The sequence below is a fragment of the Hemitrygon akajei genome, chromosome 11, assembly GCF_048418815.1.
Source record: "Hemitrygon akajei chromosome 11, sHemAka1.3, whole genome shotgun sequence".
NCBI lineage: Eukaryota > Metazoa > Chordata > Chondrichthyes > Myliobatiformes > Dasyatidae > Hemitrygon > Hemitrygon akajei.
The window spans coordinates 17,064,122-17,078,478 of NC_133134.1; the positions used below are offsets into that span (position 1 = coordinate 17,064,122).

General features: G+C 42.9%; 1 protein-coding gene and 1 long non-coding RNA gene across 8 annotated transcripts in view; one reads left to right on the forward strand and one right to left on the reverse strand.

Moving 5' to 3' along the window:
- Positions 1 to 3,516, forward strand: part of LOC140735347 (uncharacterized) — a 51,748-nt gene extending 48,232 nt beyond the window's left edge. Inside the window, exons 4-5 of the long non-coding RNA XR_012100737.1 lie at positions 595 to 702; positions 2,118 to 3,516. This is a non-coding gene — a long non-coding RNA (uncharacterized lncRNA). The remainder of the gene's footprint in view (positions 1 to 594; positions 703 to 2,117) is intronic.
- Positions 1 to 14,357, reverse strand: part of LOC140735343 (septin-9-like) — a 416,923-nt gene that overhangs the window by 48,297 nt on the left and 354,269 nt on the right. For all 7 annotated transcript variants that reach the window (XM_073060281.1, XM_073060280.1, XM_073060282.1 and 4 more), the window contains one exon: positions 10,462 to 10,599. In XM_073060281.1, the coding sequence (XP_072916382.1) occupies positions 10,462 to 10,599 (138 nt within the window). The remainder of the gene's footprint in view (positions 1 to 10,461; positions 10,600 to 14,357) is intronic.

A 14,357-nucleotide genomic window follows, 5' to 3' on the forward strand; every position in this document is an offset into this window, starting at 1 on the left:
ACCCTCCATCCAAGCCCTCTGGTGCACTAAGAAGGTTTGCACACAAAATGGTGAAATCTTTGAAATATGCTGGGTATGTTAAAATGATCAGGAAAATTGAACTGGAAGTCTTTGGAATAAATAATTACAAACAAATGTGACCAAACTATAATTTCATGGAACAATGCTTAGCTCTCAGATGCATTGCTATAGACAAATGTGAGTAATACAACTGAAGGAGAGCATCTAGTCTTGGTATTGATTGATTGATTGAGATGTAGTGTGGAATAGGCACTTCTGGCCCTTCGAGCCATGCTGCCCAGCGACCCCGATTTTATCCTAGCCTAACCACGGAACAATTTACAATAACCAACTAAGCTAACAACTAAGCTGTCTTTGGGCTGTGGGAGGAAACTGGAGCACCTGGAGGAAACCCTCGCAGACACGGGGAGAATGTACAAACCCCTTACAGGCAGTGGTGGGATTTGAACCCGGGTCGCCTGTACTGTAAAGCGTTGTGCTGACCACTATGTTATCATGCTGCCCCTCTCCCCTCTCCACTCAGTCTCGTGCAGGGTTTCAACCCAAATAATGACAGTTCCTTTCTTCCCACAGATGCTGCCCAATCCGCTGAGATGGTGGAGGTTTACTAGAAATGTAACAAGTGTAGAAACTGGAGTAAAATTAAGACTGCTCTGAAACTATGTACAGTATGTCAAGCAGGTAAAGGTATGATCATAAGTTATAGGAATAGAATTAGGTCACACAGCCCATCGAGTCTTCTCCGCCATTTCATCATGGCTGATCCATTTTGCCTCTCAGCCCCAATCCCTTGCCTTCTCCACGTATCCCTTCATGCCCTGACTAATCAAGAATCTATCAACCTCTGCCTTAAATATACCCAATGGCTTGGCGTCCACAGCTGCCTTTGGCTAATAATTCCACAGATTCACCGTCCTCTGGCTAAAGAAATTCCTCCTCATCTCCATTCTAAAAGGACATCCCTCTATTCTGAGGCTGTGTCCTCTGGTCTTAGACTCCCACCATAGGAAACATCCTCTACACACCCAGTCTATCAAGCCCTTTCATCATTTGATAGGTTTCAATGAAGACACCCCTTGTTAAAGATCTTGATCTTGGACAGCTTACGGAGAAACACTTCCGGGACACAAAGGACAGCAAGAAAATAAGCAAAGAAGCAGATGCAACAATCTCAGATTTCAAGATCCAAGACTGTTTATTGTCATTTTTCAGTACACGAGTGTAAATGATTGTTACTCTGGATCCGATGCAGCAGAATAAGTACAAAGAATACAATACCAAAAAGAACTGAAAAAAATCCACAATAAATAACGTGTTCGTTTTGCAGAGAGCTGACGATACTATAAATCTCCTTCAGAATGTCCTTGGGGTCAGCACTTGGTGGGGGGAAGTAAATATTATCATGCACTCTTCGAAAAATGATTGAAGAAGATTCAATGATAAATTCTATATGGAATTGGGTGAATGTTTTAAGGAGAGCCGTCTTCAGGGCTGTGACAATGGAGCAAGGGTTTGGAAACAAACAACAAATATTTCCAAAGAGTGAGCGCTGGCATAATTCCTCCTGTACTATATAATCCCATGGAACGGCGCGGTAGTGTAGTGGTTAGCACACCGCTTTACAGTGCCAGCGACCCTGGTTCAATTCCCTCTGCTGTCCTGTAAGGAGTTTGCACGTTCTTCCTGTGACCGTGTGGGTTTCCTCCTGGTTTCCTCCTATAGTTCAAAGACCTACTAGTTGGTAGGTTAATTAGTCATTGTAAATTGTCCTGTGATTAGATGAGGGTTAAATTGGGGGAGGCTGGCTCAAAGGGCCTGTTCTGTGCTGTAGCTCAATAAACATAGTTAATTTTATTTCTGGAATATTAGTAATAAATTTAACCATCAGATACCTGTGAATATAAATCGCAATTGTCATCTCCTTTAAGTTCATATTTTTCCTGTTTTTCCTTTGGTAGCAAGACGAAATCGTGGTCCTTATTCCATGTTCCGTATTACAACACAAACTGATAACTGAGCACATAGTCAAAGTTCAAAGTACATTTACTATCAAAGTGTGTATATATTATACAACCTTGAGATTTGTCTCCTTACAGGCAGCCACAAAACAAGAAACCCAAAAGAACCTATAAGAAAAGAAGACTGTCAAACACCCAATATGCGGAGAGAGAAAAAGACAAATTGATAAAAGCAAGGAAATAGCATTTAGAACGAACGCGAGTCCGCAGACATGGAGCCCGGAGCAGCTGCAGGCCACAGTCTCAGCTCATCGCAGAGCGGAGTAAACATTATGGAGTCCACAGACACGAGGCCTGGAGCATCTGGAGGCCTCAGCCTCTGCCTTGGTGTGACGCAGAACCGAGTAAACCTTGCAGAGCAGCTAGCAGAAACAGACCAACCTCACCTCTGGTGCTGACACCCTTCCTTTCCAATCCATCTGGCCCGGCATTTAAATCGTCCAAGCATCAGGTCCTCACTCTAGGACCTGGCCCCTGTCGCATCGATTCGCTGACAGGCTTGAACCCTGCTGCCACATTTTGGCCCGTACACGACATTTCCAAATTGGCTTGATGCTTAGATCAATAAAACTTCGCTCTTGGTTTAGGTGGACGGGCCTCGAATCTGCCTCTCCTCCGCTCTGACTTTGCTTCAAAAATGCCTTGACTTTGCTCGCTCCTGATGCTGCAACCCTCGACTCAGCCTTGCCTTTGGCCACCTCTTCGTTGTTTGTGGTGACCGTTTACCGTGACTTTTACAGGGAAAGTGTTGTTGATGAAGTATTTGGCTGTAATCCTTGTCTTGCTAACTGCCAGTTGTTGCTCGCCTTCAGCAGCGGCACCTTGAACAGCACAGCGCAAGACGGGGATTCCAGAGCCGAGGACGCACAGTGTCGAGAGGGCACATCACTTCCCTGAGGATCGTCACCTTGTCGTGGTGTAGAGGCTTGTGAACTCCTGAGATCCCGAGAGCGATGCCGGCTGGAGCTTAGCTCTTGGTAGGGTCACCCATGGTAAGGTCAACGGGGAGCTTCCACACAAAGAGCGATCCAACCAAGACCTCAACAGTGGAGCTGGCAGATGATGATGACGATGCAGGGGAAGGCTGCAGCAGAGGAGGGTCCCCAGTCGTCTTGCATTCCATACCACGAAACCCTGTACATCAGCCTCTCCACGTCCACACTACACCAGATAAATCTGTAACCGAAGCTTTTTCTCTTCATTTTTACCTCCGTCCACACTAAAACGGTGCTTTCATCCCCCAAAAACAGAGGTTTTCAGAAATGCTCTCCAGAGTGTGTAATTTTGAAAAAGCCGCTCGGGCAGATCAGTGTGGACAGGGTGACGGGAGAAATCTAAAAATGCTGTCATGCCGTGCCGGAACAGATGGTGACGGCAGCGCGGAATTTCATTGTTTTCTTGAACGCAACCTAACAATTTCAGAACAGACGGCAACTAGACTGAAGCCAGAAGAGTTAGAAATGTACTCACCAAATACTTTGACCCATAACTTACTGAATAAATAAATATACTCACTTTGCCCTGTTTTCTGTCCTTGCTCATATGAAGGTGGTTTACCTATTTATGCAAGTACTTCTCTGACAATAGATGTGTAACAGCCTAATGTAACATTGTATGGAAATACAAGATAACACTGATGCAGACATGTTTTATACATTTAACAAGGGGCTTTATTAATGCAACAGAGTTAGTCAGCTTTTCAATGTTCGTCGTCAACCGGGCCATACCATCCGTGAACTCCGTCAGTTGCCTCCATAAGCTCCAGTATTTGTTTTTTTAGTTTTAAGTCTTCCTGTGCGAGAGCCAACAGCTGTCCGTCGTTTAAGTTTTTCGAGTCTGTAACTGAACAAACGCGCACCAACACTTTCACAGCGAGATTCGACACCAAACATGTCGCTTGTTTTCAGTAGATGTGTCCTGCACATGCGCAGTAGGAGGAGATTCGCTGAAATATCTGTTTTAATGCGGACATAGATATTTTAAAAACGCCTAGTGTGGACCCCTATTGTTTTTACGCGAAACCGGCATTTTCAAAATTATCCAGTCTAGTGTGCACATAGCAAAAGTCACACACAGGCATTCTCCATTAAGGGAATAACCCCCCCCCCCCCCCCGCCTTAGGAGGACATCATAGTTGAGTGCTTGTACTACTGCTACTACATTACTGATAGAATTGAAATGCAAATGATTAGTTACATATGAATTCACAGTAGATTGATCAATCCCATGTGCTTGCTTCAACAATCAACAAGCTCACACTGATCTGATTACAGCCTCACCTCTACATTCCTCTCTCCCTGTGCTAACCTTTCGCCACTTGGGTGATCAAGAATCCATCTGCCTCTGTTTGAAAGCTACACAGAGGCATTGTTTCCTTTGGTGTTTGAAAAGAGGGTTCTACAGAATAGGCGCTGATTGAAAGAATAATTCAGGGGGAAAAAAAACTTCCTGTTGCTCTCCTCTGCCTAAAACAAGCAGAATATTCTGCGTAACACAAACAAGATGCTGGAGGAACTCAGCAGGTCCGGCAGCATCTACAGAGAGAGGAATAAACCAGGAATGATCCACTTTGTCTCCAGAAGCAACAAGTATTGGCTTTCATAGTACATTCATTTTTACACTGTTATTTTACACTGTGCAAGGAGGAGGAAGATGGATTCTTTGTTGTATTGCTACCTGCTTCCGCTGGTGTGTCAATCTACAAAACACTCTCCTTACTTGGGTGCAGAGCATGTCTACACATGTTGCGATGTAATAAATATAAACTCCACCCCCCACCCACCGCGTTTAAGATTCCTAAATATTGAGAACTTGGGACGAAGTGTGTTCAATTCCTCCAACGCTTTCGGTCTCAAGTCCAGGCAAACCATGTGCAACAGAAGAATCCAACCAATACGTGAGAAGGTAGTTAGCTTTTAGCCCTTCATGCCCATTAGAATCATAACATTTTTATAGCACAAGAGGGCATTTGTCCCACTAGGTCCAGGCAGGTTATTTGTGGAACGGTCCAGTCACAGCCCTTTGCTCATTTTCCCTCATGTGCCATCCAATAAAAATCCTGGTTAACCACAACTATGAGCAGCGAGTGCCACTTGATCACTATTCTGTAGAAAAAGCAACTTAAAGGCTATTTGTTCCATAGACATTGAAGCATACAGTGAAGTGTGTCACTTGTGCCAATCAAATCAGGGAGGATTGTGCTGGACAGCTCACAGGTGTCGCCGCGTTTCTGGCGCCAACATAGAATGTCCAAAACTCACTAAACCTAACTGTACGTCTTTGGAATGTGGGTGAAGATTGTACACAGTTAAAGGCAGAATGTAAAAACTCCTTACAGACAGAAGTGGGAACTGAACCCTAATGAGAGATCACTAGCACTGTAATAGTGTTACGAAAACTGCTACAGTAACCATGTTGCTCTTCACACATCTCTCCCATGACTCTGTGATGTCTGACCTGTCTAATTCTATATACTTAACTTATCTTCATTGGATTAGCATAATTGGTTAATAGAATTCCATCAAGTTCAGATTTAAATTTAATTATTGATCTGCCATTGGTTGCTCTTTGGGGAAAAGAGTCCCAAATTTCTCCCAGCTTCTTCATAACTTCACTCCTGAAGTGCTTGGCTGTAGTAGTTACGTTGATCAGCTCAACCAACAGAAATTCTTTCTCTACTCTCTCATTTCCACTATATATCTTAAAAACTTCAAACAAAATCACTCCTTCTTAAAGTTTGAGTAAATACAACCACAGTTGACAAAATTTTTTTAATGCATTTACACTCTTGGGAGTCCAAGAAACACATTGGTTGATCTACAATATGCACCCTCATAAGGGCACATACTCAGTGGCCACTTTATTAGGTACTCCTGTACATCTGTTTGTTAATGCAAATATCTAATTAGCCAATCACGTGGTAGCAACTCAATGCATAAAAGCACGTAGAGATCAAAAGATTCAATTGTTGTTCAAACTAAACATCAGAATGGGGAAGAAATGCAATCTACATGACTTTGACCATGGAATGAGTGTTGGTGCCAGACAGGGTGGTTTGAGTATCTCAGAAACTGCTGATCTCCTGGGCTTTTCATACATAACAGTCCTTAGAGTGTACAGAGAATGATGCAAAAACAACAACAAAAATCAATTGAGTGGCAGTTCTGTGGGTGAAAACGCCTTGTTAATGAGAGAGGTCAGAGGTAAATGGCCAGACTGGTTCAAACTGACAGGAAGGCAACAGTACCTCAAATAACCACACATTACAACAGTGGTGTGTAGTAGAGCATCTCTGAACACACAACACGTCAAACCTTGAAGTGGATGGGCTACAGCAGCAGAAGATAATGAACATACTTAGTTGCCAATTTATTAGGTATAGGAAGCATACCAGCAGTAAACATGTTAATTTCTTGACTTTTCCCTTTAAGTCACGGGAATTTTGGCAATAGGAATCTTGAAGACTATAGATAGCTTTGACAGAGCCTCCAATTTCCCTTTTAAACACATCCCAGAACTACTCTGTGCATTAAGGAGATAAGCTGAAATGAAATATTAAAAGGATCAAGATGTGTTAAATTGATACTTTACAGCTGTCTTCACAAAAAAAGGCTGATTAAATTTCACCTCTAGGTATGTTGGCTTGATAACCTATTGCACAAATATCCAGCTGTAACTCATTTGTCATAAGATATAAATTGGCCGCCTGCAAAGCACACGGACTCGATAGATGCAGACATGCACTGAATGTATGTCTGTGGTCGTCCGTCCACTTTAAGGTTCGGTGCGCTGTGCGTTCAGAAATGTGCTTCTGTGCACCACTATTGTAACGCGTTGTCATTTGAGTTACACTTGACCCCATCTGCATGCTTTTATACATGGTATCGCTGCCACGTGATTGGCTGAATGGGCAGGTGTACCTAATAAAATGGCCACCGAGGCAAGGTAGTGAGCGATAACTCAGGTGATGTGGCTGAGAATGGAAATCTTCCTGATGGATCTGCGTTCAGGGGCAGCTTCAGTCCCAAGGTTCACAAAGATTTGGGATCAAAAAGGAAACGGCTGTTTATGAGGAATGGGCAGGGAACGTGTGAAGAATTAGATAGCGTTTTCAGAGAGGAATGAGTTAACCTCTATGTTACCATAGGGAAATAGTTCATTTTGAAATGGAGACACAAGGGACAGCAGATACTGGAATCTGGAGTGAAGGGAAACAATCTGCTGGAAGAACTCAGCAGACTGAGCAGCATCTGTGGAGGACGAAATGAGTAGTTGATGCTTGTGCTTTAAACACTGCAAGTGGACTCCCTAATACAGGGTCGTACCCCTTCATTCCGTTCCCCACCATTGATGCTGCTCAGCCCGCTGAGGTCTACCAGCAGCTGGCTTTTGCTAGTGCACCTGGCATTTAGAACACAAGGTCTAAGGACAATGACCACCCTACACGTTAAACACATCAACATTTACAGGGTTTACAAGGATGTTGCCTGGATTGGAGAGCATGCCTTATGAGAACAGGTTGGGTGAAATTGGCCTTTTCTCCTTGGAAGGACAGAGGATGAGAGGTGACCTGATAGAGATGTATAAGATGATGAGAGGCATTGATAGTGCGGATAGCTAGAGGCTTCTTCCCAGGGCTGAAATGGCTAACACGAGGGTGCTTAGAAGTAAATACAAGGGGGATGTCAAAGGTACCGGTAAGTATTTTTACACAGAGAGTGGTGGGTGTGTGAAATGCACTGCCAGTGAAGGTGATAAAGGCGGATACAATAGGGACTTTTAAGAAACTCTTAGGTAGGAACATGGAGCTTAGAAAAACAGAGGGCTATGTGACAGGGTAATTCTAGGCAGTTTCTAGAGTAGGTTACATTGTGGGCCAAAGGGCCTGTAATGAGCTGTAGATTTCTATTCCCATGGTCAAGGGAAACAGACACAAACTCTTACAGAACAGCTACGATAATGTACAGATTTTTACAAAAACTATTTTAAAATTACTCGGAAAACAAATGCTAACACTTCAAAGTCTATCAAAAAAACTATTGATAATGTGGAGCAGTTCTGATCAATCTCACCAAGCTTGAAATAAAATAGAAAATGCTGAGAACTCTCAGCGGATGAATTAGGCAGAGAGAGAGAAAAAAAAAGATTCAATGCGGCAGGTTGGGAAATTGTTCAAAGTTCAAAGTAAATTTATTATCAAGTTATGTCGATATGTCAGCATATACTACCCTGAGATTCATTCTCTTGTGGTCATTCACAGTAGGTACAAAGAAGTACAATGTAGTCATTGAAATCATCGAAAAAGCATTAAAGTTGTAGACAGGGTGGGGGAATGATGGATGGCACACGGGAATACCTTTTACAGGGCAAGGTCAGGCCTGCGACAGAGATAAGTTGTCTTCTTTAAAGGTTAGAAGGTCTAGTTGTAAAGCAGAGTGGAAAAGTGAGTGGATTCTGGGAGTGATAAAGTTTACAAGATGCAAATCATGACACTGTTAAAATATTGAGGAGTAAACATTGGCCAGAATATCGCTTTTCTTCAAAGTAGTTCTAATACCATCTTCTGCTTTGAACAGCTTACTTTAGGGTAGGGGTTCCCAACCTTGTTTAATGCCAAATACCAATACCATTAAGCAAGGGGTCCATAGACTTCAGGTTTGGAAAGAACGTAGAAGGCATCTACAAAGATAATGACGAGAATCTCAAAATGTTAAATTTGTTTCAATGATGGCTGTCCACTTTTGGAATATGAAGACCTACAGCAGTGAACCTCATCCTAACAACCAATCAACAGGCTAGGAATTAGCTTGCACACTGCACATCTTTTCCAGTACTCTTAGGACTACCAAGAACCCAGTGTGGCAGGCAGGAAGTGTGCGCGCACACACACACACGCACGCACGCACGCACGCACGCACACACACACACACACACACACTCTCTCACTCACTCATCTGCTCACATGCATCACTCTCCCTATCAACATTGACTCCTTCACCAGCAGCTGAAGCAGGCCTTAAGCTATTTTGTCAGTGCTGGCATCTATGCCTTTCCTGTACTCTCTCCAAGGTCTGAACATGAATTGATGTGCATCATATCTTGACTGAGACCTGATGCATGAATCTGCATTTAAACTTGCACTAAGAACTATTTACATGCTATTGTATGAAAAGGCCCAGATAGAGTGGCCCTGTGGCCTTGAACAGTATGTTTCCTATAGTGGGGGTGTCTAGGACCAGAAGGTGCAGCCTCAGGATACTAAGGTGCCCCTTTTAAACAGAGATGAGGAGGAATTTCTTTAGCCAGAGGATGGTGAATCTGTGGAATTCACTGCCACAGATAGCTGTGGGGGCCAAGTCATTGGGTATTTTTAAGGAGGGTGTTGATAGATTCTTGATCATAAATGGTTATGGGGAGAAGGCAGGAGAATAGGGTCGAGAAGAATAATAAATCAGCCAAGATGGAATGGTGGAGCAGACTTGATGGGCTGAATGGCCTAATTCTGCTCCAATGTTTTAAAACAGCATGAGCAACACATGCCACACAATGCATCTAGCAAGAACCAATGTGCTTTAGAATTCCTTTCTTTCATTGTTGTCATGAAGGAAGATAGCATCCAATTTATACCTCATGAGTCTTAGACAGCAACCAGATGGATTGTTTGAGCTGAATACTGACCAAAATCCTCTCATATTTGCAACTGTGCAGTGGCCACTGGATTCAAGAAGCCAAATGGTACCTTGGCTTTAACGTCTCATTTGGAAGGAGGCACCTCAGACGTGCTGAGAGTCCGCTGAATTTTTGTGCTCTGGTTTGGAACCATTCGCGCTCTAGCTCAGAGGCAGGAATTCTACCCATAGAGACACGGACACAAATTGTCAAAACACTTTCTGCGATCAGAATGCTGATTGGCAAGGTCAGGTGGTGAGAGACCTTCTGACTCCTTCGCCAATTAACATACTTCACTTCCCTGAAGAGTCTTGCACATTCCAACTTACTATCTTTTATTTTATTATGCAAGCTTTGCGCACTCTGTCAGACAGTTTGAGAGTGGCGTTTGAGGTTTGATAGATAGGTACAATTTAAATGTCTATTGCAAATCTTCAAAGAAGAATAATTCACAAGTTTACAATCATTAAGTGGCGTTTATCCAATAGGCCTTTTCAGAAAGCTAAAGTTCAAAGTAAATTTATTATCAAAATATATATATGGCACCATATACTACCCTGAGGTTCATTTTCTTGCAGGAATTCACAACAGTACAGACAGATACAATAGAGTCAATAAAAACTACACACTTTCAAAGACTGCCAAACAACCAATGTACAAAAGACCAACTATGCAAATACAAAATAAATAAGTAATACTGAGACCAATAATTGAAGGCAACGACTGAGAGATTTTTTTACCATATTCTACATACCAGTGTCCTGTCGGAGGCACAAAGTATACACAGCAGTGTACCCTGGTGTCGGGAATCCGCTTCTTTCGATTGATATTAATCTCTTCTCTCAGGTATTTTTCATACTGTTCATTAATATATTTCACAATTGGTTCCCAGCTGTAAACACAGAATTTTTTCATTATAAATGTTTCCAAGGTTTAATCAAGAGCGATTCAAGACTTAAATTTATTTATTACAGTATATATACATTGAAGCATATAGTGTGGTATTTATGTTTGCCAACATGCTCGAAGGAGCGCTGCAGGTAGTCTACAGGTGTTGCCACACTTTCTGGTGCCTAAATAGCATTCCCACAGTGCTCAGCCAAAGTTCAAAGTTCAAAGTAAATTTATGATTAAAGTATGCATATGTTACTAGAAACTACCCTGAGATTAATTATCTTGCAGGCATTCAGGTGGAACAATAGAATCAATGAAAACTACACCCAAATTAACACTGACAAACAAGGTTTAAAAGAAGACAAAATGCAAAAATAAAAATAGTTATAATAATAAACAAATAAACACTATACAGATGACAACAAGGAACAAATAACAACAGTAAAATAAGCTTTGTTCTCTCTTCCCACCCCCCTTCCAGCCTTGCACACACACAGTTCTCTCTTGGCATCATCTTAATCACTTGGTCACAGAGTAGCTTTTCCTCATTGTTGGAGAGATGACAAATGCTCCTTGTTCACCAGTTGGACCCACACATGGTTGCTTTGGGAATCACTAATGCAATGATGGAATTCAGAAGTATCAAGATGCTGTGAAGTGACAGGCTACTACTGGTGGAACAGATCTCTGGCAAATCAGCAAGCTAGATCTTCTGAACGTCTGACTCACTGGCTGTCGGTACCAGAGATGAGGCTCTGCTCCAGCTGTTAAAAGTGAGAACCACACTTATGCTCATGATCACCCAACAGAAACAACAACTCCCTCTGGCACCCTTCCTCCTTTCCTTTCTCCCATGGCCCACTCCTCTCTCCTTTCTTCTTCAGCCCTTTACCTCTTCCGCCTATCATTTCCTACCTTCTCACTTCATCGCCCCTCCAGACCCACCCAAGCACCTACCCCCTCCTCACTTGTTAATACCAGACCAAAACACTGACTGTTTATTCCTCTTCCTAGATGGTGCCTGACCAGGTGAGTTTCTCCAGCATTTTCCGTGTGTTGTCATTGTTATTCATAGAAAATTATATGCTGATTTGACTGCAGATTTGGAGTTATTGTGCATTTAAAATGACTTGTGCTATTCTAAATATTGCTTCCAGATTCCCAGTCCCCAAGTTTTCTTGGATTGCATTCATTCATTTATTTATCTATCTAACTATCTATTTATTTATTTAGTGACACAGTGTGGAGTCTGTCCTTCTAGCCCTTCGAGCCAGGCCACAAAGGCAAACCCAACTCCATTAACCCTAACCTAATTTCAGGACAATTTACACTGATGATTAACCTACCTAGTATGTCTGGACTGTGGGAGGAAACCAGAGCACCCAGGGAAAGCCCTCGCGGGGACGTACAAAGACTCCTTACAGAATGGCGCTGGAATTGAACTCTGAACTCTGGAATTCCCTGAGCTGTGATAACATCGCGCTAACCGCTACGCTATGGTGAAGGCAATCCTACGTAGCTGATGGGTGAAGTGCTCAGAGATTGAGACTCAACAACAATGAAGCAACAGCAATGATCTTTCCAAGCCTGGATGGTGTGTGAGGTAGAGGGAAACTCCCATGCTCCAACCTGCTCTTGTGCTCTTTGGTAAGGAGTCACAGAAGAACACTACAGCACAGAAAAAGGCCCTTTGGCCCATCTAATCTGTGCCAAACTATTAATTTGCCTCATCCCTTCGATCTGCAACTGGACCGTAGCCCTCCATAACCTTCCCATCCATGTATTTACCCAAACTTCTCTTATATGTTCAAATCAAACCCTTATTATTTCCACTGGCAGCTCGTTCCACACTCTTACCACCCTCTGAGAGAAGATGATTTCCACCCCCCCCCCCCCACCATATTCTCCGTAAACATTTCACCTTCCATCCCATGGCCTCTGGTTCTAGACTCACCCAATCTCAGTGGAAAAATTCTGCTTGTATTTGCCCTTTCTATACCCCTCATACTTTTGTATACCTTTACCAAATCTCCTCTCAACCTTTGCTTCAGGAGTAAAGTCCTAGCCTGTTCAAACTTTCCCTATAACTCAGGTCCTCAAGTCCCGGCAAGATCCGTGTAAATTTTCTTGGCACACTCTCATATTTATTGACATATACCTGTGGGAGGAAGCAGGTTTTTTTTAGGTGGTGGGGGGGGGGGGATGTCAAATTAACATATTTTGTCAATAACTGACATTACATTAAATACCACAACGAGCCCATCTCCATTTTGCATGATTCTAAAGCTCATATTTTCCAGGACCTGCAGAGATGGTATTTCATTGCAGATTGAGTTAGCAGAGGATAATAACATTTGGATGTACTGGTGCACGCACTGCCTGACATGGGGGAGGGGAAGAAGGCGACTGGATGAAGACAAGACATTTCCAGTACAGGGTGAGCCCTTCAGAGTGCAGATTCAGTTATTTATCACATGTACATTGAACTGTGCCGTTTGTGCTAGCAATCAGCGCTACCTGAAAGGACACACTGGTAACAGCCGTAAATGTCGCCACAAAGTCCGGGCCCAACAGAGCATGCCCACAATGCTCACAGAACACAACAGAACTGAACCTATCAAGCGACAAAGCAACAACAGCCGATCAAGTCCAATCCCTTTCTTCCTTCTCTCACACCCAAACACGCGCATACACTGTCCTCTAACCCCTGGACACGCCATCTTGGGCCTCCAGGCTCCAGCGGTTCTTGGATTTTTAGTCAGAGAAGTAAACCAAGACAAAACCATGGCTGAATGGTGACCCAGTGCCTTTGTCACGTACCCCTTAATGTCTTGAGTGAGCAAAGTTTTGCTGATCGCTTGTTTCAAATTAACAACTGCTCTGGAGAATGAAATGCTCTACTTAACCTCCTGACTTTCCTCATTGGCTACCATCAACATGCTGGTTCCGTTCACCACTACAGGCTTGTACAACTTCCCCTTAAATCACAGTTCCCAACCTTTTTTATGCCGTGGGCCGTTAAGTTAGGGGTCTGTGGAAGGACCCCAAGTTAGGAAGCCTTGGTTTAAATGGATCCAAGCAATTCACCTCAACCATTCGAACCACTCTCTGCATACAGAATCTCTTCATTTCCATGCTTGATTTATTACTGATCTCTGCATTTTGTATCTCCAACTATTGCTCTTGCCTGCAAGTGGAAACACCTCCTATCCTTCCATAATTTTAAAGACATTTACAGGCCACCCTTTATCAGCATTTATTTTTAATGCTGATTTAAGGGGCACAGACTGTTCAATTGTGATTTTGTAATAAAGCACTCAGCAGTTCTTAAGGGGGGAGGGGGAGAATCTCATTAAACTCTATCGAAGATTAAAAAGGCTTGGAAACAGTGGACCAGGAAAGAATGCTTTCAATAGTGGGAGAGTGCAGCACCAGAGGGGACAACATCAAAATAGAAGGACATCCCTTTAGAACAGAGATGAGGAGGAATTTCTTCCGCCAAGAAGCTGGTGAATCTCTGGAATTCATTGCCACAGGTGGCTGTGGAGGCCAGGTCAATGGATATATATATAAAGCTGAGGCTGATAACTTCCTGATTAGTAAGGTGTCAAAGGTTATGAGGAGAAGGCAATGAAATGGGATTGAGAGGGAATAATAAATCAACCACAATAGAATGGTGAAACAGACTTGATGGGCCAAATGGCATAATTCTGTTTTTAAATTCAAAGTAAATTTATTCTCAAAGTACATAAATAT